We start from the raw sequence: 20304 nt of genomic DNA on the forward strand, positions 1-20304 counted from the left end.
TATACAAAAGGTACAAAGTAATCAATTATTATTTAACCAATAAGTGAGTCAGTGAGTGCTTTATTTCCATTGCTTTATTTTAAAAAAAGAGGCAGCCGAATAAAAGCCAACAGTAGTTTACAGAGGATCATGAGCGTAGAGCTAAAGAAAGACACAAACCTGAACCTCCTGCTGTACTGAATGGAGGGGAAACGACTAATCTTAGGATATGAACAGTCTACTTCCCTCTTGCCTCCGAAATCACAAACATACAAAAACATTAAACCAAAGCTCTTCTTCCATTGTTAAATATATTACAGCTAATGAGCACAGAACTTGTCCCGTGTACGTGTAGGTCAGAGCATTCCATTTCTTTTAAGAAATTAAAATAACACTTTGGGATGGATTTGGTTTCCCTTCTGCAGGCCTCTACATACAAAAGCAGAAAAATACAAATAAAAAAAAAAAGAACAAAATGCTACATATATTAAAATCTTACGACAAACTGTTAGCCGACATTGTTACAACAGGCACCCTTTATGCTAAATTTTCTCATAAACATGTTAAAATCTATATAAATTTCAAATAGTAATGTCAGTAAAACAAAAGCTTAAATAAGAAGATAAAAGTGCAGTAACTGAGGGGGGGCTGAAGGGTCACATGGGTCAAGCACAAAGCTCAAAAATGTCCTTTTACCTAAACATGAGATTATGTGGTATAATAGAGTACATACATATAGTGTGAACCACATATGATACAACCCCCAATTTTAAACAGAAAATCTCTCATAATAAACCTGGATGTGACATACAAATAAAATCAAGTGTCCGTGTTTATTTTTCCCTCAAAACAGAACCTGAAAGCCTCCCAGGCCTGAAAGAAACACCATGACTGAAATTACCTTTCTTTTAAAGCCCAAGGTTGTAGTGAAATATTAATAACCACGCTGTGATTCCTTCAAATGAACCCGACCTCCACATCCCACTGAGTGCAACCGATACTCTACATACAAACATGGTTTTAACAGAAACAAACCCAGAACAGTGCTAGCTTCTACTTAAGGCCTCATACCATTAAAAACACACACAACACAAGGTCCTGAAGGAAAAGGCAGATCTCTTTTTACCTGATGCCTGATTTGGTTCTCACCTCGCCTTCAGCCTGGGCCCCCCCAATCTGCCAACAGGTGCATGCTGGGACCTGAAGGCAAGGTCACTTCACGTGTCATGCAGTCGCCTGACGCAGGGCAAATGGACAGTCACCAGACATCTGTGCAACGATGGTCTATTATAAAATCATTATTAGAACATTAATACTGGCATGTTAGATGCATGATCTGACCACAGGATCAACCTGGCAGTATGTTGTTCAAGCCAGCACTTGAAGTTCTCCAGTCCCTAAGTTGAATCCCTTCTCTTCGGACTGTAGATGTTTGAATTCGCTGAGGTGTGAGATGTCTTTAAACCAGCGAACATGATGCTGTGTTATTACAGACTATGGCTTTTCCAGCCCTCTATAGAACAAGCCCTTGATAAAGCAAGACTCTGGATGTTCAAACCTTCTTTCTCCACCTTCTTTTACTTTCTCTTATAACATGAATAAACCTGCAGCGACGACTCTCTCCTGTCTTCACCGCTCCACTCCGCCGTATATCATCTTCTTTTCTAATCCACTTCCACAAACTCTCTTTCACATACAGTTCCCTTCTGCACTCTACTCGCACCTGAACATCCAGAGCCTTGCAGGTTAACTACAGGGCCTAGTTCATACATGACTGAGAAGGACCAGAGATGAATAACCTGTTCATAGGCCGGCTTAGGCCTTAACATCTAGCATCATAGCAAACATCTACACACAGACACTGTGGTGTCGCTAAAAACAGTCAATTAAGTTAAATTGTGCTTTTAAATGAAGTCATAAGAAGGAGGGAATGTTCTGACCACTGATGTCTTGACTCATCTCTCCATAGGCAGAAAGGAGGAGAGATGAGGGGAGGAGCAAGGGGATGGAGGTGTAGGAGAGGCTATATATATATTCTGGAGTCTGAATCCTCCCAGTCCAACCTCCTGTTCAGCGCTTGGCTGAACCTGATGGAACGTGAGAGACGGAGGGGAGATGCCGACGCCGCTCTTTAAGGTTTCCCCATGGTGGTGGGGGGAGGGCCAGGGTGGTTGGGTGAAGTGGGGGTTTGGGGTTACCAGCTGTCTTTCCAGCTCTGGCGCCAATCATGGCTGGGAGGCTTTGGTTGCGCCTCAGGCCGTCCAATAAGCTCCCTCCGCCTGCCGACACAAAAGTGGAAGAATCCTGGCGGAGCACCGAGGCGTCAGACTCAGAGCCGTGGAGCACCTTCGTGAATCCCATCCGCCGCAGCCTCTCCACCAGTCCTACGTTGACTGGGTCGGGCCTGGCTCGGCCTGGTGGGACAATGGCTGGGGTGTTCTGGGAGGGGCTCGGTAGGTCGGGATGAGGGGCGCGGCCCAGATTAAGCCCATAAACGTCCTGGAGAAAGAGCTCTGCCGGTCGCGAGGCAAGGAAATTGTCAGCGGGGTGCTGGCGAGATTCTGAGGGCACAGGAGGGTGACAAGGCGAGTGGGAGGGGGAGTTGGCTGGCGTGATTGGGAGGAAACGGAAGAGGGGCTGCCTGGGTGTGCTTTTCGCCGATGAAGGTGGGGTGTCAGTGGACACTTGTGCAGAAATGCCCCTCTCCAGGACCAGCTTGGCCAGGCTGCAGGTAGACGCTGGGGGGCGTCGAGGGGGGAAGGAGTCGCCCAGGCTCAGTCTGCAGGGGGTCACAGGGGTACTGGGACCTGTCCTCATGGAGCTCGGAGTGTTGGCCATGACACACGACTGAGAACTGACAAGCACAGACAGACACAGACAGATTTTGTTATTATCGTTTACCAAACCCCTCAATTCCTTAATTTCTTGTCTTTAACAATATTATGACTAAAAAGCTGAAATCCCATTAAGAGTTTCTTCATCTTCCATCCCAGACTTACCTTGGGGTGACTTGTGTGACGTCACTGGGGTGCAGGATGCGGCAGGTCGTGAAGGTGTAGGTGGAGAAGGTGGAGCTCTGACACTTTCCTGGATTTTGGACTGAACACACAGCAAATGACCCATGAGCACATTAGACTGTAGGATGCCACGTCAACACATAAACATTCAGTGTTCACTACCTGACTACTACTTGACTTACCAGAGCAAGATGCTGTCGTTGATATTAAGTTGCAGATCTGACTCTGTGATTGGACCGTTGCTGTAGAGGTTGTTGGAATGGGCTGAGATGAATGGCTGGATGTGGCAGTGACATGAAGTGCAGGTGTCAGACAAATGTCCGACTGCACCAAGGAGGACGATGTCGCCATTGTGGGGGAGAGAGGTGGGACAGGAAGAGGAGACACCGAACGCTTTCTGTCCTTCCTCTCCTCAGGCGTAGATGTGTAGCGCACCTTGAAGGTGATGCCGCCGTCGTCTTCCTCCTCATCCTCCACTTCCTTACCCCGCTCGGCTGCCCCCTTCTCAAGGACGCTTTTCCCTCTGTGCTCTTCGTCCTCCTCATCCTCCTCCATGTCAGACAGGCGGTAGACAGCATCCTGAGTCAGCGGCCGGAAACCCTTCGTCACTACGCCCGGGTGGGGGTCCAGGATGGTGGCCAGGTGTGGTTGGGCCAGCTGCTGCCAGTGATGGAGCGTCAGTGAACCTGAAAACCAGACAGATGGGATTGAAAACACTTTTCTTTCTTTGCCTTTGAAAGCACCAACAACCAATCCGGCAAATTCCAAATACCTTCCATGGGTTTGACGATCTGAAGCTTTTCAGGGAGGAAGGTCCTAAAAATACAGGAGCTGAATGAGAGCTCTGACAGGTTGGAGTAGGATGAGTGCATGCTGCCCGTCTGTGAGCTGCAGCAGCTGCCCTCTACATCTGCCTCCGCCCCTGCCATGGACTTCAGCTTCTTCTCGCGCTCTGTATGGAAGAACTGACGCTCAGACAGGAAGTTATGTCGCCGCAGCGACAGACGGTGGAGGGCTCTGTTGAGGTCGTTTCCACCAGGAGAGCCGGGCTGCCCTATTCGCACCTCCTCCCTGCAGACATAGACACATTTAATGAGCTCAAAGGGTCCAAAATGAATCCTTTAGGCAAAAAGCATGAAAGGAAGTATATATCTTTGTAAAGTACCCCTGATTGGACTGGAAAGGCTGTGCAGTCATCACCAGAGAGCTCTGTCCTGAGCCAGGGATTGGAGGAGTGGCTGAAGCTGGCCGCGATGGCACGATGTTGACCGAGCGGACTGTTTGGAAGACTCGCTTCTGGGATATCCTGCAGCGACAAGATGTCAAAAGGTCAGAAACAAAGGCCACAAATGATCAATTTACTCTTGACTGCTTCACCAGTTTTCTTTCCTGTTTCTTCCTGACACAACATCAAACACTCCGAGTCTGAAACTTGAGTCCTCTTGATTCTGAAGTGTAGTGTTTGGGTTTTTCTAACCTTTGGTCCTCGACGGCAGTTTCTTCGTCCACACTCAGCTCTCTCCTCATGGTGCCCTCGATCTCTGCCGCCAGGGAGTCCTACAAACACACACACATTTAAAGATGACTTTCTCCATTTGGTCAAAGGCTAATTGCATCAAAGTTGAACATCTGAATATTTTTTGCTAGATGTCTCCCACACTTTCTGGGCCGCTGACACCAACTGTCAAACAGTGTAATGGCAAAAAACTGGCGGTAGGAATGGTTATTGTGTGGTTATTGTGTTCCTTGTTTCTTTGTGGTCAAAGATCAACTTTCTCCATTTGTGTTCAAAAACTCAAAATGTTATTCTACTCTCTCACCATGGGGTAGAGGCCGTAAGACAGGTGCCTTCGCATTCCAGTAGAGGGCGTGTTTTTATTGCGAAGGTCCCTGATCTCCTCCTGAGACTCATGAAGCATCTCAACGCACTCGACGTTCGTCTCTGCCAACTCGTTCAGCTGAAGTGGACATGAAAACACACAAAAACACACACAAGCACACACACACACAGACAAGCAGCAGTGCTTAAATTAATTTATTTTTGTATGCAACAACTTAAAAAGCAAACAAAAGAATTGAATGTATATGTGTGTGTGGATGTGTGGGATGGTACCTCAACTGTGAGCTGTCTCTGAGCTTCTTTGGAGGCCTGCAGGTGGATCCTCAGCTCCTCTTTCTCCAACGCCAGCTACAGAGAAAACAACACAACACTGGCATTTAAACAGATACACAGACCCTCTTTGTTACACACAATAAAATCCTTCACAACAAAAACAGTTTTGATTCTATTCAAAGACCCACAACCACTTAAATTTGGCTTAAAAGAAACAAATCTTTAGGACAGAAGATATTAATGAGATTTATCGGCTATGAAACTGGAGAGCTGAAATTACATCCAGTTGACTTGTTATCTATGCATTTACAGCCCTGACTCCTCACCTCCTTCACTCTGTGCTGCAGCTCCACTATCTGAGAGAGCAGCTGAGCGATCTCCTCCTGGTGTCTGACCAGCTCCATGTTCTTCTGAGACAAGTCATCTGTCAGAGACACCATCTGGCTGTTGGACTCACCTGGCAACAAACATGCACACAAACCAACACCAGTTAAAAAGAGTATTTCACACTTTACGATGTGCCTTTCTGTGTTTGTGCACATCTGTATGTTTTTCACTCACGGAGCTCCTTGACACAGTCGCTCACAAGTTGCTGCTCCTTCTCCTCATACGTGATAGTATCTGTCTTCAGCTGACATGCCTGGAGTGGGGACAGTACAAAAAAACTGTTAGAAGCAAAAGCAACAAATTCATGATCGATAAACCATTGAACATTTCTTCAGTCAGCACACTTAGAAATCAGGACATTACAGAAACACTTCATATATCGATCAAAGCACTAATCTGAATCTACTTCCTCTTACACTGTGACATCTGTTTTAATTCAGATATATGGTGTGCAAAATTGAATCAAACTTTGTAAATATTTCATTTATTGCTGCTCAAAATGTGTTTATATATTTTTTACCACTTCCCATTTCACTTCCCATTTATTATATTTCTGTTCCGCTGATTCACAGGTTCCACTGTGTACGCCTCGTACCTCAGACCTCAGCGCCAGGTTCTCCTCCTCCAGGTCCTGCAGTTTGCTCTGCAGAGACTCCAGCTGGCTGAGTGCAACTGCGGCGACAGATCCCCCCAGGTTGGGTTGTAGCAGTGGAGTAGACACGCTGGAGTCGGTCTCGCTCTCCTCCGAGGCGCTGGCCACCATCCGCAGCAACTCATCCTTCTTACTGAGCTCATGCTGCAGCTGATGAACCTGGCCAGTGAGGAACGTTTTTCGTAGGAGTGGTTAGTCTTTTATGATCTATAGACAAACGGCCTTTCTTTTTTGTGACTATAATTGAAAGAGATTTGAAAAAGGGCTGGCTAAGCTACCTGGTCCACGGCCTGTGATAGCTGCTCCTCTACGGCCTCATTGCGTTCCTGCAGCAGGTGGTTCCTCTGCAGGAGGGACTGGCCGATCCGAGCTGCAAGCTCCAAGTCTCTGTCCCGCTGTCCAATGAGAACACACATACCACAGGGTTAATCAGCCAATAAGTTTCCTAGTAGAAAAAACACCAAGTAAAGTAAAGGGACGCCTACCTCGGCCAAAAGGTGAGTGACCACTTCAATGTCATTGTAGGTTTTGGTCATCTGCTCCACACGATCGGCACTGAGAACTGGCCAAGAATATTTTTTAAGGACACAGATACAACATACATGCACACACACTCTAGCATGCACATTGTGGCATGTGCATGCACATTGTGCATTCAAACTAATGGACCCACTTCTGTAGCTACCAGCTTTACTTACCACCTAATAAATAGTTCTGAACACTAGCAACGTGAGCATTGGCTCAATCTAGCAACAGCTGCCAGTCATTAAATTATGTGGTTAAGCTGTTCGTGAAGCATTCTGCTGAAACACAACTGATGCTATGGATATTAATTTGTGGGATCCACAACATGGGGATGTGGTCGCTTGTGGTCAGATTGAATTTAAGAGTCTCAGTAGCCGTACACACACGTAAATAGACCACAAACACAATACACTGCTACATTACTACAAGCTGTCTACAGTGACGTACACTACATAGATGTCTGCTGTCATCTACATGCATACAGCAGAGAGGGGCTCCAGCTTTGTGGCTCTGGAGTGGTTCCAGATCCAAGTGTAATTACATCTGCCTGAACCCAACTGAAGACCAAAGCCCCTCTCTCACTCTGGAGCTAAGTGGGGATGTTGCAAAGCAGAACAGGCGGAGAGAGGGAGAGAGATATACCTTTGGAGAGGCTCTGAGAGCCGGGATGGGAATAAGAGGAAGGCTCCAAAGCAAGATACGCTAGTGAGAAATAGAAGAGAGAGAAAAGGGGAGGGGGGTCAAAAAGGTTTAGAAGCAACCAGCAAAGAAGTAAGCGAGAGAAGTGAGGAGCAGAGAGTGAAAGCTAAAGCTTCAATAAACCAGCTTCATGTAGAAACATTAGAGTCAGGGAATCTACACATCAGTTAGTTTGGAGCCGCTCTCAGCACCTGAGTGGGTGTCACCAGGGCTGCACCGCTCCCACTTCCACCTGCGCAAAGAAGAAGTGTCATCTCTCATCACTGAACCATCTGCCTGGATTTAACAGGGGAAGCAACGCGCCTCACACTACAGCTGTGATTTGAGGAGAAGATCAGCATATCCTGAACATATTTAACCAAACATTAAAAGCTACAATAAAAAGAAATGAAATGTGCTACTTCCTTGATGCATAATGAATTTGATCAACAAAGATTCACAAGAAAATCAACGCTGCAGCTAACAAAGATTACTGAAGAAAAATAGTAAAAGAAAAAAATCAACTATATTTAATTTGTGTAAGGTTTTTTTCTAACTAAATTACAACATTATTCTTAAAATATCAGATTTGATTCCTATCCAATATGGCCCTTACACTCCATCTTTACTAAACGTTAAATTAGGACTTAAGTACAGCTATTAAGTCTTAACCTGTAATCGCCTGTGACCTCACTAAAGATAAAAATACCACTTTTCCTCTATAAAATGTTTTCATAACAGATTTTCTCTCTCTCCTTAATTTTGCTCCGTAGATGTAGCTTTAACTTCTCTAATAAAAACAATATCACTTTCACTCTCATGGATTAAACATAAATGGAACGCCGAGGCAGCATCGAGTTCAGCAGCTGCTCAAACGGATGAGAGCTGTTGTCCAGTAATCAGAGGCCAACACTGACCTCTTGATCTAGACGCTGCACTCTCCTCCAACAATCAGCTGATAAAAATAAACTCTGGCTGGCACTGCGATCTTTTGTTACACAGGAAGACAGATACGGTACATACGTGATCTCCCATGTAACAGTATGACATTTATCTCCTAATGTGATTACACACACACGCACACATCTTTACCTGCTAGGAGGAGTATGGTGTTGCTGTCGTACAAATGCTGTCTGTGGTCCGGTTGGATCAAATTCTACGACTTTAATAGCTAAGGATATAAATCCAAGTGGAGCCCTACACTGACGTACACAGACGGGATCATACACTCAAGAAGGTTTGTCAAAGCAAAAGGGACTGAACTCTGGTCACATTAAATAACTGCAAAGTCCAATGAGTTGTGAAATTATTACTGTCGTTTTGATACACACACACTGATCGGTATTTAGGGTTGATTGGACTTTTGACATCATAAACTTTAAACTACACCAGCTGCAGGTACGTTTTCTTTATTTAAAGGCACAATGTAAGACATAATCATTACAAACACGTTTTAAAAATTCAGATTACTAATACAGACAAAGGTCAAGTTTAAGGATCTGTACACTGATACTTTTTGTGTTATATTGTACAGTAGCTGTTCTATAGGTCTTACTGCTGTGTACACACACGCACAAGGTCAGATGATGGGTTGCCCTGACTAGAGATAATTAATACCAATTACAGACTGATCCTCTGAAATCTGTACACGTGGGAACATTCTGACTCATCTCTTTCCACCGTGCAAACATGCGAATACATCATCAAATCTACATCAAAATCGAAGCTGATAGATTCATAAAATAATAAGAAACAACATTACACCCTCATTCAATTATTATCTAAGTATTCTAACAAATATAAACTGAATTTACACAAATCTACAGTTCAAAATAAAAATAGAATTTCGCCACATCTGTGAGTCCGCTCCCTCCTCTGCTTTCACAACATGACACAAAATCTGGACACTTGACACTTGACATGTTTGTAGCTCCGCGTAGGAGTTTTGAAATATGTCAACCATTGTCTTAGTGTGTCCACACTACATTAAGTATTCCTCTGCATTTCTTCATATACATGTTGGTTTCAGGAGAAACCAAACCAGGGAGCATTTGCCTATTTACATGCCATGTCTCTGCAAGGACATCAAGTGCTATAAATAGGCCATGTTGGATTTTACACAGCACAAGTCAGACAAGCAGGAATGTGAAACTGAGGCTCCCTTACTGTAGCTCTTCTCTCACACTGTTTGAAAAATCGTGTGAGCAAAAGCGGCATTTATAGTGTGACACTATAGCATCTATAGTCTGTGCAGGAAGGGAAACTTTCCTCTGAAACCTCAACAGTTGTATAGGTCAAAGAATTAGTCACTAGAGTGTGACTCTGAGAGCAAAGACATGCAGAGGAAATGTATTTATACACATAATAAAATCTGGTCAGATCTTATTAAAAAAATATATAATGAACAAGAACTCAAATGCATAGAGGAAACATGTGTTTCAATTTATTTTCTTGCTTTGCAATCTTGCTTGCGTAACAAAAAACTAAACAGGAAGTCGATTCAACCGTCAACACACGCCCCTGGATACCACAGCCTATTTGAATGTAAACACACAAGCATTGATTCAGACTTGTCTACTTCCTGTCTTTCAAGGATTTTAATCACAGCAGTAGTAACCACTGTACTGTAATACACACACACACATACACACTCTCTTTCACGCTCTGCCTGACCTTGAACCACATGACGTGAGCTGCCGCTGCAGTCACACCGGCTCACATGTCTCCCTCTCTCTCTCTACAGACTGTCGGGGAACACGACGAGCAGCATGACGACGCCTCCACTCACCTTCCACAGCAAAGTTATCGTAAGCCTCCTCATTGTAGATGTTTAAAACCGGCATGGCCGTTGGACTCGCCTCTCTACAGTCCCGTCTTCATACTCTATCCATCCACTCTGCCTCCACCCACTCTGCCTCATCACCCTCTGTCCCGTGACTCTGGCCCTGGATTTGAACTCAGATACACTTAACTCTAGATCGCTGCATTCCTTTTGCTCACTGTCTATCCTGCCCCTCCCGTACACACTGACACACACAGAGTGTCAGAGCTGTCTCGCACACACAGGCAAACACAAATAGACACAATGACAACTCCTGTGCCAGATATCATCCACAGTAAATCCCTGTGATGTTAACTGAAGAGGGTACCCGCTGAATAAAATCAATCCCTCACGTGTCAAATGCCCTGAGACACAAACACACCATCTGCTCATCTGCTGTGACATCACCACAGGCTCGACCAATCAAGAGAGAGTAGAGAGACACACATATGGAGAAAAGCTAGACAGAGGCAAAACGTGGCCGTTTCCATCCAAACAACTTCCTCAAAACTTGTGGAATCATGTCCGACAATGTGAAATATTAATACTGACACTTACTCATGTAGCGGAACGTCTCCTCTGCCAGCATGGGGGAGATGGCGTTGATCTGGCCGGAGCCTTCGTCTGGAGAGCAGCTCGGTGAAATCACCCAGTCCTGGCTGTCTGACAGATACACGGAGCCGGCAGAACCAGAGCCCACCGAACCAGAGCCATAATGCCTCCCACTGCTGCCAAGCCCCTCATCTGTGGGAGGACACATTCATAATAAGACACCTTTAAATCTTGGGTCAAAATTGAACAACAATTGAGCTCACAATTGAGTGAGAGAAGTAATATTTTGCTTATAAGTGGACAAATGATTTGTAATTCTTTTATTAGGTAAAAATAATGCAGCCAAGGTGAGATTGCCAGGCTGCAGTGTTTACGGTTTATGTGTGTGTGTGTGTGTTTTCATGGCTCAGGCACTGCACAAGCCAATGTCCTTCCACTTGAATAAATATGTGGTTTACTGGGACAGATGGGGGCTAACTATAGCATCAGGCTCAAAGACACAGCCGACTGTTCTTCAGGGCAGCGGGACATTGGCAGAGAAGCTCATCGAAAGATGTAGACAAAGCTCACACGTGACTTTCAGTGAAAGATGTGTCATTGATTATGTTGCATTGTTGTATCACCATTGATTTGTCATGCGACACACACAACACAACTCCACCCTTACCTGTCTCGGTGCTCGACTCCTTCTTCTCCACCGCCCGTGGTTTCACCTCGAACATGTCCTTCCCTTGGAGCGGGAGGGTCCTCGCCTCTCGCAATAAACAAAGCTGGAGAGAAAGACGGGCGGGGCTATGGGTGTGACATCACATCCTGTTCCTGCACTGACGGGTGGTGCCCAAAAACACACAACCACACCTTTACCTGTAACATACAATTAAAAATATTATACAATTAATTGTGTCTAAAAAAGATAAGACAAATTCTACACCGTCTTCACTCAATCTTTCACTTGTTGAGGTAGATATAACAAATTAGCATGTTAACTGGGTTTAATTTAGTTGTTAATCATTAGATTATGTGTGTGCATGGAGGATGTCTGCCATCCATCTCTTTCCTCTGATGCTCTGCCTCTTTTCTACCTCCCACTTGGTTATGGACATTTACAACCAGATGAAAAAAAACAACATTATAGATACATCCATAGCTTTTACTGTTGGACACTTAAACCTCTAACTGTCCGTCTGGTGTCTTCTTCAGGATTCCACAGAGCCTAAAGAAAATCTCCTCTTTTTGACATTTGACAAGGTCACGAGAGGAAGCCAGCTGCTATACTGTAACTCTGATGCGTTTTCATGTCCTTCTGAAGTGCCACATGTTTTATGGGAGGGTGAGGGGTGACACTGAGCCCTCCCACATTTCCTGTTGCTTATCTCCGTGGGGACTGGTCTAGGCCTTGTAGTAATGAGTGGAGGAATGAGACAGGATGCGCTCTTGAAGGAATCAATTCCTGGTAGAGAACTGGAAAAATGACCATTGATCAGCCTGTAATGTACTGCACTAAGCTGAATGTTTTATTTATAGTCTCATTAGTCTGGCATATTACTAGTGTTAGTGGCAACACTAGTGCCTCCCAATGAAATGTTTAAGACAGCTCTGGCCAACGTTATACTACCAGTTATCCCGTCCTCTTTCCCTCTAAAATAACAGTATTGTTCAAGGTCATACATCGAATCCTACCACAAATTACAACCTCAGCACCATCTGCATCACCGACCTTAATGCACACACACATGCAAACCTGGGTGGGTGTGTGTGTGTATCAGTGAGCATGTCTGTGGAAAGACAGCGTCGTTGTGCAACATTCATCCTCTGCTTACATAACACAAGCTAAAACTGCTTGCTCTATAAAGGAGATTACTGGGACACACGCAGTGCTACAGCCTCAATGTGCTGTTTACCATTAAAAGCCTGACCCATTAATGACACTGCTATTGACTGCATGCTGTTGGATTATAGTGGTATCATTCACACAAGACCCTGGAGCAACAAAACACTGCATGTGTTCATCACTAGTATGAGGCATGGAAAAGAAATTCCTATTGTTGAAATACAAGAGCTAATGTTGTCCTCTTGTCCAAGTGCTGGTGACTGATCCCCTGAGTAACACTAGCACAGCCAGACAGATGCTTGTTTATGATATAACTCTGTCTTCTCATTGTGGAGAGTCACTAAACGTTTTAGAAATATTATTTTAGGAACAGTTGTATTAAATAAATTTGTGTTTAACATTGCACAACTTCCCTTGGTTTAGAGAAGCAGGAGAAAATTCCCGGCCACATCTCAAAATCTGTCACTTAGTTCTTGAAAAGCCAAGTGAAGCTCTGCAAGGTTATTGTGAAATACAGACAGCAGCAGCATGACACACAACACTCGTCTCTCCCAGTTGTCCCAGACAGCCTGTCTACTTACATCAGCTTTCTGCAGACTTCATATTCCTTCATGTCTTATCTACTGTAGACATCCAGCTGATGCTCTCATCCATAGTGACCTACAACCAGTGCGGCTGTGTAAATGTCAGAATCTGAGGTACAAGCTGAGGTCAAAGTAAATAATTCAAAGCAAAAACTACAAGATATGCTTCCAGGCACACCTGAAACAGTGGAAACATATCCTTCTTTGCTTTTGTGTGTGTTGTTATCCCTGTTTTCTACTTGCTTCACTGTCTCCATTTGTGACAAACTGGACAAGGCCTGAAGGCATCTTGATCCGAGAGAAAAAAGACATGAGAGGCAGCATGTGACTGACTGGACCAGACTATTTTAACAACACAATCCAAGACAGCACATCAGCAGCAGATTATTTGTCATGCCTTTACATCAGAAGAAGATGGAACAGTCTGCATCTACTGTAACAATCATTTCCAGGCTTGGCGCGATGTACAAAAGCCTATAAAGTTGAGGTTGTTTTGTGATTCAGTACCACTTTCTAAATAATCTTAACGCCAAAGATCCTAATATAATAACTAATAATTCAAAGTAGGCCTGTAATATCCGTCTATGGATAATAATCACAACACATCTTTTCCTTTTGAGTTTGAAGACAGATTTTATCTCCTGTGTGAAAGTTTTGTGGTTTTGATGACAGAGAATGACAAACACTTGCTGAACAGCAACACATGTAATACATCTGAGGAGGATCAGGTGTAAGTTGTGATACTACATTGATATACAATGGAATTGTGTCATATTGCTATCAATAGTCTAACATAACCTGCACACATGTATCCCTCATATAAAGATATGAAGGTTGTCACATGGATGTCAACATGTACCACTGATGTTTAAATGTGTTAAATACGTGAAATATATTGTTGTTGTTATTCAGTATTGAGGGGGGGCTGCGGTTCGCCTTGTTTCCTGTGCGTGAGGATGACAGCTTCACCATTTGTTAGCAACACGGTAGCTAACACAAAACAACACAACACAACACAAACACCACAGCGCCAGCTCATACTGGCAGCATCCCTTGCGTACTGAATATTAGTGGAAATCGATGAATGTGATGGATTCTCATGAATCTTACCCTCTGTCGGTGATGATCCCGGGCATGAGGAGGACATGAGCCGCCAGCCTGAGCCTTCACCACAGCCTCAAACAATGGAGGGTGAGGGTGGGAGGCGGAAAACACCTCCTCCGCGTCATCACGGCGCGACGCTTCGTCCAGTGACGTTTATATCAATCGCCAGTAGCCTGTGTCAAATTAAAAGTCCTCTCGGTACAAAAAGGTTCAATCTTCGCTTTTGGAATACTGTGCAGTTGGTGACTGACAGGAGAAACCACCGGGCTCCGACCCAGCTCGGTGTGGATCTGACAGCAGAGACGGAGGAGGAACTCTGTGAGCGAGGAGCTCTTCTGGTTTTCAGGATCTTCGTTGTATTTTTAACTTGTTTACGTCGCTGGAGAGACTGGTGAGCAGCCTCTTCTCCTGTCGGCTAATTTCAAGTTAGCACAATACGTGTGAAACCCAGCTTGGAGCTGAGCTAACGTTAGCTCAATGCTCGGACCAGGCACATATAGAGAGCAATGACAGTGAGCTTAGCTAGCTGTCATGTATTCTGTTCCCTTTCTTCTGAGTTAAACATGTAATTTAATAATGAAAAATGAAATGAACGTCCTCTTTATTGTTTTCTATCACTCACGTAAACCGATATTAAGGAGTAATAGATGCGCTCTGGTTACAATACAAATGGCTCCAGGTAATCTAACCTTGAAGTGGAATTGAATTTCATGAATGTGTTGGGGAATGCCAGTGATCAGCGTCAGTTCACAATGATTCGCTTGGCCACAGTGGAATGTGACTGTAGCCCAAGCAGCAGCAGCAGTAGGAGTGTAAGTAAACTCTGTTTTCCAGACTTCACAACGGTTTTCCTCCTGATGTTAAAACCTGCACCGACTCGTCTGGACCTGGATTTCTGCGGCTGATTGTTCCCATCCGATGCAGCCAGGTGAGGGTCAGACTGGGGGATGAAGTTGGAATTTGGATGGATGCTTGCTGCTTTCTAGTCCAGTGATTTGTGTGTGGATGTGTGTGTGTGTGTGGTGGGTGTCTCATGTTACTTCACTGCGCCTCATCTCCCTGCCTCCCCCCATCTCCTTGCAGCCTGAGATCGGATGAATGCCAAACCCTGCGACTTTGCCTTCGCCAAAAGGACTCCATGTCTTTCTTGGTAAGGACACCAGTTCCACGCTTTAAGAGCCTTTCGCTTCTTTGTGCCTCCCTGCTTTTGTGTGTGTGTGTGTTGCTTCACTTGGACCCAGTAGATATCTGATATATATAATTAGATTTCTCATGATGATGATGACACCCCCTTTGTGGTACATAATAAACCCAGGATACTAAGAAATGTAGTGAAAATAAGGAGCTTTCCAACAGAGATGCACCAATATGCCAATGTTTTTTCAATATGTATCTATCTAATATTATTAATCAAATTTATGTTGTATCCGATTACTGAGTTATATGAGCTCTATCTATCTTTCTATCTTTCTATCTATCTTTCTATCTATCTATCTATCTATCTATCTATCTATCTATCTATCTATCTATCTATCTATCTATCTATCTATCTATCTATCTATCTATCTATCTATCTATCTATCTATCACACCTGATAGGCACATCTACATGTTATATTTGTTGTGTTCTGCTGGGACACATCAGTCTCTCAGCTGTCTCGCTGTTGGCTGTTATCATCACTCTCATCCTCCCTCCACTCACCACTTTCGATAAAGTGTGATGTGAGTGCCCTCACAGCCCTGATGCTTGTGTCAGCCATCTCATCTCGGACCCTCCAACACTCTCCATAGCATGTGTATGACCCCATACCTCCTCCCAGCTTCACACTTTCCTCACCACTCCCCCCACCCACCCCCCCTGTCAACCTGCAGAGCATGTCTCACTTGTGTTCCTCCCTCCCCTCCACCAGGACTGTTCCTGCATCTCCCATGCTCAGGTCCAGCCATTGGACATAGAGGAGCAGTATGAGGACACCAGCCACCAGTTCCTGGTCAGTACCCAAGACACTGTCAGCATGGAGACAGTGGTCCCACTGACGCTCTCCCATCATATCATCACTTTTCATTGGTCATTTATCAGCTCTCTGGAGCTACTCAACGTTGTTTGAGACAGTGACCTCTAGAAAAGCACCCTACAGGGATACTCCATCAAGCATTGCACTTCCATAAAGTCTACGGACTCACAACCGGCCTCACTCACTTTTAGCGTACCGGGGAATAATCAGAGTTGAAATGTGTACGCTTTTGAGTCACTTAAATAATACACTAAATTGTGTTAAAAAGATAAATAAATAATAAAGATAAAAGCCTAATCGATGTTTGTGGTGTGTCTGTGGTTGTGTGCGTCCCTGCAGAGCTGTGACGGTTCTGAATACACTCTGCAAGGGCCCGCGGGGGGCGATGACATCACAGGGTTGTCGGCTGAGCCCGCCCACTACCAGCTACTGTCTGAGCTCGGTAAGAACATCACACGCTTGGGTCAGACATTTACGTCAGACAAGGAAATAGTGAGATTTCAGCTCAGCTCCTTTCCCTGTGTTGCAGGTCGAGGCTTCAACAACCTGAGCCAGGTGAGCATGGCCCGGCACGTCCCGACCAACCAGCTGGTGGCAGTCAAACAAACCAACCTGGACGAGTGCACCGAGGACGAGCTGCTGCAGCTCATGGTGAGCTGCTCTCCACAGACTGACACGTGGGTCTAAAAGCTACTCTTCGGTCTGGTGTGTTTTGTCTCATTTCTTTTTCGTCCCCAGAACGAGGTTCTCCTGTCCAGGCTTTTCCGCCACCAGAACCTGCTGACCTCTCGCCGGGTTTTCAGCTCTTGCTGCCAACTGTGGGTCCTCACACCGCTCATGGCCTATGGTCAGCAGCTGCTAATACCTTTTATATAGTTTGTATTTTTTTGTCCTTGAAATATTCATGTGATTCTATTTGTGCTGGAAATATAAAGGTTTTTTAAATGCTGCTGCTGTAAAGTCAAGTGATCATGAAATATTGTGCTTTTTAGATTAAAGGTACAGTTGCACCACTTCTTCAAAGTTAAGAAGGATCACTGCATTTTCCTATTGAAACCTCTCCTGGCTCAGCTCTATCTCCTCTTGGTCTCCTGTTACCTGCAGGCTCTGCTGACAGCTTACTGAGGACATACTTCCCTGATGGAATGAGTGAGTCCCTGATCGCCTACCTGCTGTACGGTGTTCTGAAAGCGTTGGAATACCTGCATCGGATGGGCTACGTTCACCGGTCAGTGGGAGACTGGAGATGTTCACATTTAGAAAAGGTCTAAAAACGCTTTGAATTATTTGTACTTTAGCATCTGTGTTTTTGTTTCCAGGGCACTGAAGGCCAGTCATATCCTGCTGTCAGGGGAGGGGCGTGTTTACCTCTCGGGGCTCCACAGTATTTACAGTATGATGCGTGAGGGGAAGAGGATGAGGGCGGTGTTCGATATGCCCAATCACAGCCCCGCCCTTCTGCCCTGGCTCAGCCCCGAGCTGCTGCGACAGGTCAGGACTCCCCCGATTCAATTCCCAAATCGTATCAGCTATGCAGTTAGACGTTAAAAATATTGTAGTATCTGTTTTTTCAGCCTGATTCTTCTCTGTTCTGTCGCTCCTCTCACCGTGACTTTTCCTCATCAGGACCTGCATGGTTACGGAGTAAAGTCAGATATCTACAGTTTAGGTATCGTAGCCTGTGAGCTGGTCAGTGGCAGGGTGCCTTTTCAGGACATGGCACCCACTCAGGTAATGAAAAAAACAACATGTGCATATTAATTGTGAGGGTCAGTTCACTGTAAACTGGACGCTGTGGTTCTCTGTTCAGATGCTGCTTCAGAAGCTGCGCGGCTCCCACTGCTGCCTGCTGGACGTGGCCCCCTTCCCGCTGGGCGAGCTGGGGGGCCTGAAGGTGTCGCGGTCGGGGGTGGACTCCGGCATCGGGGAGAGCGTGGCCACCGGGAGCCTGACACACAGCGCCACGGCTCCTCCCACCGACCGACCTCAGAGCCCCGGACCCAAGAACCACTCGGCCACCCTGCACAACCTGGTCCAGATGTGTCTGCAGCAGCAGCCCGAGCTCAGGTCGGTATTCTAAAGGAATCATTTGACAATCTTATATGAACACAAGGTTGTGCATGTGACAGCGTTTACCATCTTTCTCTTCTGTAGACCGTCAGCATCTGCACTGCTGACCCACGCCTTCTTCAAGCAGGTGGGTTTCCTTCCTGTCTTGTCTCGGGAATTTTGTGTTGCTGATCCTCGATCAGTCACAGCATGACGTTGTGTCTTGCTGTTGTTTGAGCAGTGTGTTGTTGTTCCACGACAGGTGAAGAGGCACAGAAGAGACTCCTTCCTCAGCCTCATGTACCCAGCGGTGCCACTCACCAGCCCCGAGGACGCTCCAGTATCCTGCCCCCCCGGCCCGTCCTGCCACGCTCTGACAATGCCCAGCGCCGACACTCCCGAGGCCGTGTGGGACTTCTCCTAACCCCGCCCCCTATTTTTCCAATCCCTATCCCAGGATTGCTGAAAGCCATGACTAGTAAACCAAACTCAAGACAATCAAAGCAAAGTGGCCACACTCTACTGTGCTTTCCTTTTGTTCTTATTACTAACCTAACTCTCTGAGCCTTTTCAAGTAGTTTTGTTTAAACGTGTTCATCTAATGCAAATGTGGATTTGGTTGTTGGTGAGGTGACAGTGAAAGTGCTGGATCTATGAAGCTGCTCTGGTAATACACTAAGGATCCATAATAATAATAAAGATAAGGGACTATGGATGAGTCACAGGAGAACAGATTATTAGTTGACTACTAATCACACTCTGACTATGAGGACAAAAGGCAACTACGAGTTAAGGAAGTCCAGCCAGATACACTTCATCGTTAAACACAGATATTTGTGTGTTTACAGTTTACGTTTAGAAAACAGTATTTTGTGTCTACGGTGAGTTTGTCCGTTAAAGTGTTATGTCTTCTGACTGTGAATGGTGAATACTGTGGTACAGAAAAAAGAGGTTTACGCCTCCTATGTGCAAATATGTTCACCGATATCAGAGCTTTTCACTCCAGAACCTGCCTGAGAATCATTGTGTTTGTTTTTTGGAGACTGACAGTATAACAGTGATTGTTGTCTGTACATTTGTTGTCATCCACTGCACCCAGGAAGTTGCAAGAGCTAATTCAGCAGGCAACATGTAAGAACTCAATGGCAACATTACACAAAGTCGCAACTAAGCGCAGGGAAATCTCAGCTATCAATCATGACGGTACATCCTGTTTTTACAGTATCAAATAATTAATTAACACCAAACTTGACAGATAAATTAGCACTTGAACATAGAGCATAACATACGTAAGAACTTCTTCAAATGATAGAAATCAACTGAACAATTTACCAGGTTATTTCAGTTTACAAAACTGACCTTGATCGCAAATGTAAATATATTTTGCTGTATGTTTGAACATATATGCCCATGTATTCTTGTATATTCATCTGAAATGTTTGCCTATGAGTTAATAGGATAAGGTGCAACTTGGCTTCTTTAAAAAGAAGCACTTGAGCAATAGAATCTATCTCTATGTATCATTGGTGTTTCCTGCAGGAGTTAGGTTAGAAACCATCCGTAGAGACACTAGATGAAGGTAATCACCTTCCCTGATCATTAGTGATGAGGCAAAAGAGAGATATCTCTACTCTGTGTCTCTTACACGACAACGCCTTTATGTTTTACTGAAACCTGATTTCTGAATATGGTGATTGATCTAACTGTGACGAAGTGTACTGTGTATAGCAACTGTGATTTGCAGTACATATCAAACCTGGTAGCTGTATGAGCCTGATATATACACACATAAAAGATATGTATCAATAAAAAAAAATGGATTTCTTAACTTCCCTGTCCGCCTCAATTTATTTCTTTATGGTTGTGGATTTATTTGTGTGGCAACTTTAGGAAACAAAGTTAAAGGTCACTGGCACATATTTTGACCCGGATACAGTAAGATAAGACAGTGCTTTAGTAGGAATTTAAACTGTATTTAGTCTGAAAAAAATGAATTGT

At 44.8% G+C, this 20304-nt stretch overlaps 2 protein-coding genes across 2 annotated transcripts; one reads left to right on the top strand and one right to left on the bottom strand.

The window, feature by feature from the left end:
• Nucleotides 1-56: 56 nt before the first annotated feature.
• Nucleotides 57-14314, bottom strand: trak2 (trafficking protein, kinesin binding 2). The gene is made up of 16 exons (XM_061067024.1): nt 14250-14314; nt 11392-11588; nt 10731-10916; nt 6634-6710; nt 6427-6543; nt 6092-6307; nt 5671-5749; nt 5436-5566; nt 5110-5184; nt 4817-4954; nt 4474-4553; nt 4162-4302; nt 3769-4067; nt 3179-3682; nt 2979-3078; nt 57-2833 (listed from the first exon to the last, which is right to left on the bottom strand). Exons 2-16 carry the CDS (start codon nt 11444-11446, stop codon nt 2050-2052), a joined length of 2982 nt encoding a protein of 993 aa, XP_060923007.1. The 5' UTR covers nt 11447-11588; nt 14250-14314; the 3' UTR covers nt 57-2049.
• Nucleotides 14315-14420: 106 nt separating this feature from the next.
• On the top strand, nt 14421-20116 carry stradb (STE20 related adaptor beta). Its single transcript, XM_061066973.1, has 12 exons — nt 14421-14634; nt 15327-15393; nt 16153-16233; nt 16597-16699; nt 16787-16908; nt 16996-17104; nt 17362-17485; nt 17577-17748; nt 17884-17988; nt 18068-18324; nt 18412-18454; nt 18569-20116. Exons 2-12 carry the CDS (start codon nt 15382-15384, stop codon nt 18728-18730), a joined length of 1290 nt encoding a protein of 429 aa, XP_060922956.1. The 5' UTR covers nt 14421-14634; nt 15327-15381; the 3' UTR covers nt 18731-20116.
• The last annotated feature ends 188 nt before the right edge of the window (nt 20117-20304 follow it).

The sequence above is a fragment of the Limanda limanda genome, chromosome 23 (genome assembly GCF_963576545.1).
Source record: "Limanda limanda chromosome 23, fLimLim1.1, whole genome shotgun sequence".
Classification (NCBI taxonomy): domain Eukaryota; kingdom Metazoa; phylum Chordata; class Actinopteri; order Pleuronectiformes; family Pleuronectidae; genus Limanda; species Limanda limanda.

Bases quoted from the DNA above. Each gene is read 5' to 3' on its own strand.
- stradb (XM_061066973.1), top strand. The intron at 17,486-17,576 runs GTCAGTGGGAGA...TTTTGTTTCCAG, and splicing joins CGGATGGGCTACGTTCACCG to GGCACTGAAGGCCAGTCATA. The intron at 17,749-17,883 runs GTCAGGACTCCC...TTTCCTCATCAG, and splicing joins GCCCCGAGCTGCTGCGACAG to GACCTGCATGGTTACGGAGT.
- trak2 (XM_061067024.1), bottom strand. From the start codon at position 11,446: ATGTTCGAGGTGAAACCACGGGCGGTGGAGAAGAAGGAGTCGAGCACC. The intron at 6,544-6,633 runs GTAGGCGTCCCT...CTCATTGGACAG, and splicing joins TCACTCACCTTTTGGCCGAG to CGGGACAGAGACTTGGAGCT. The intron at 4,955-5,109 runs GTACCATCCCAC...TGTCCACTTCAG, and splicing joins AGAGACAGCTCACAGTTGAG to CTGAACGAGTTGGCAGAGAC.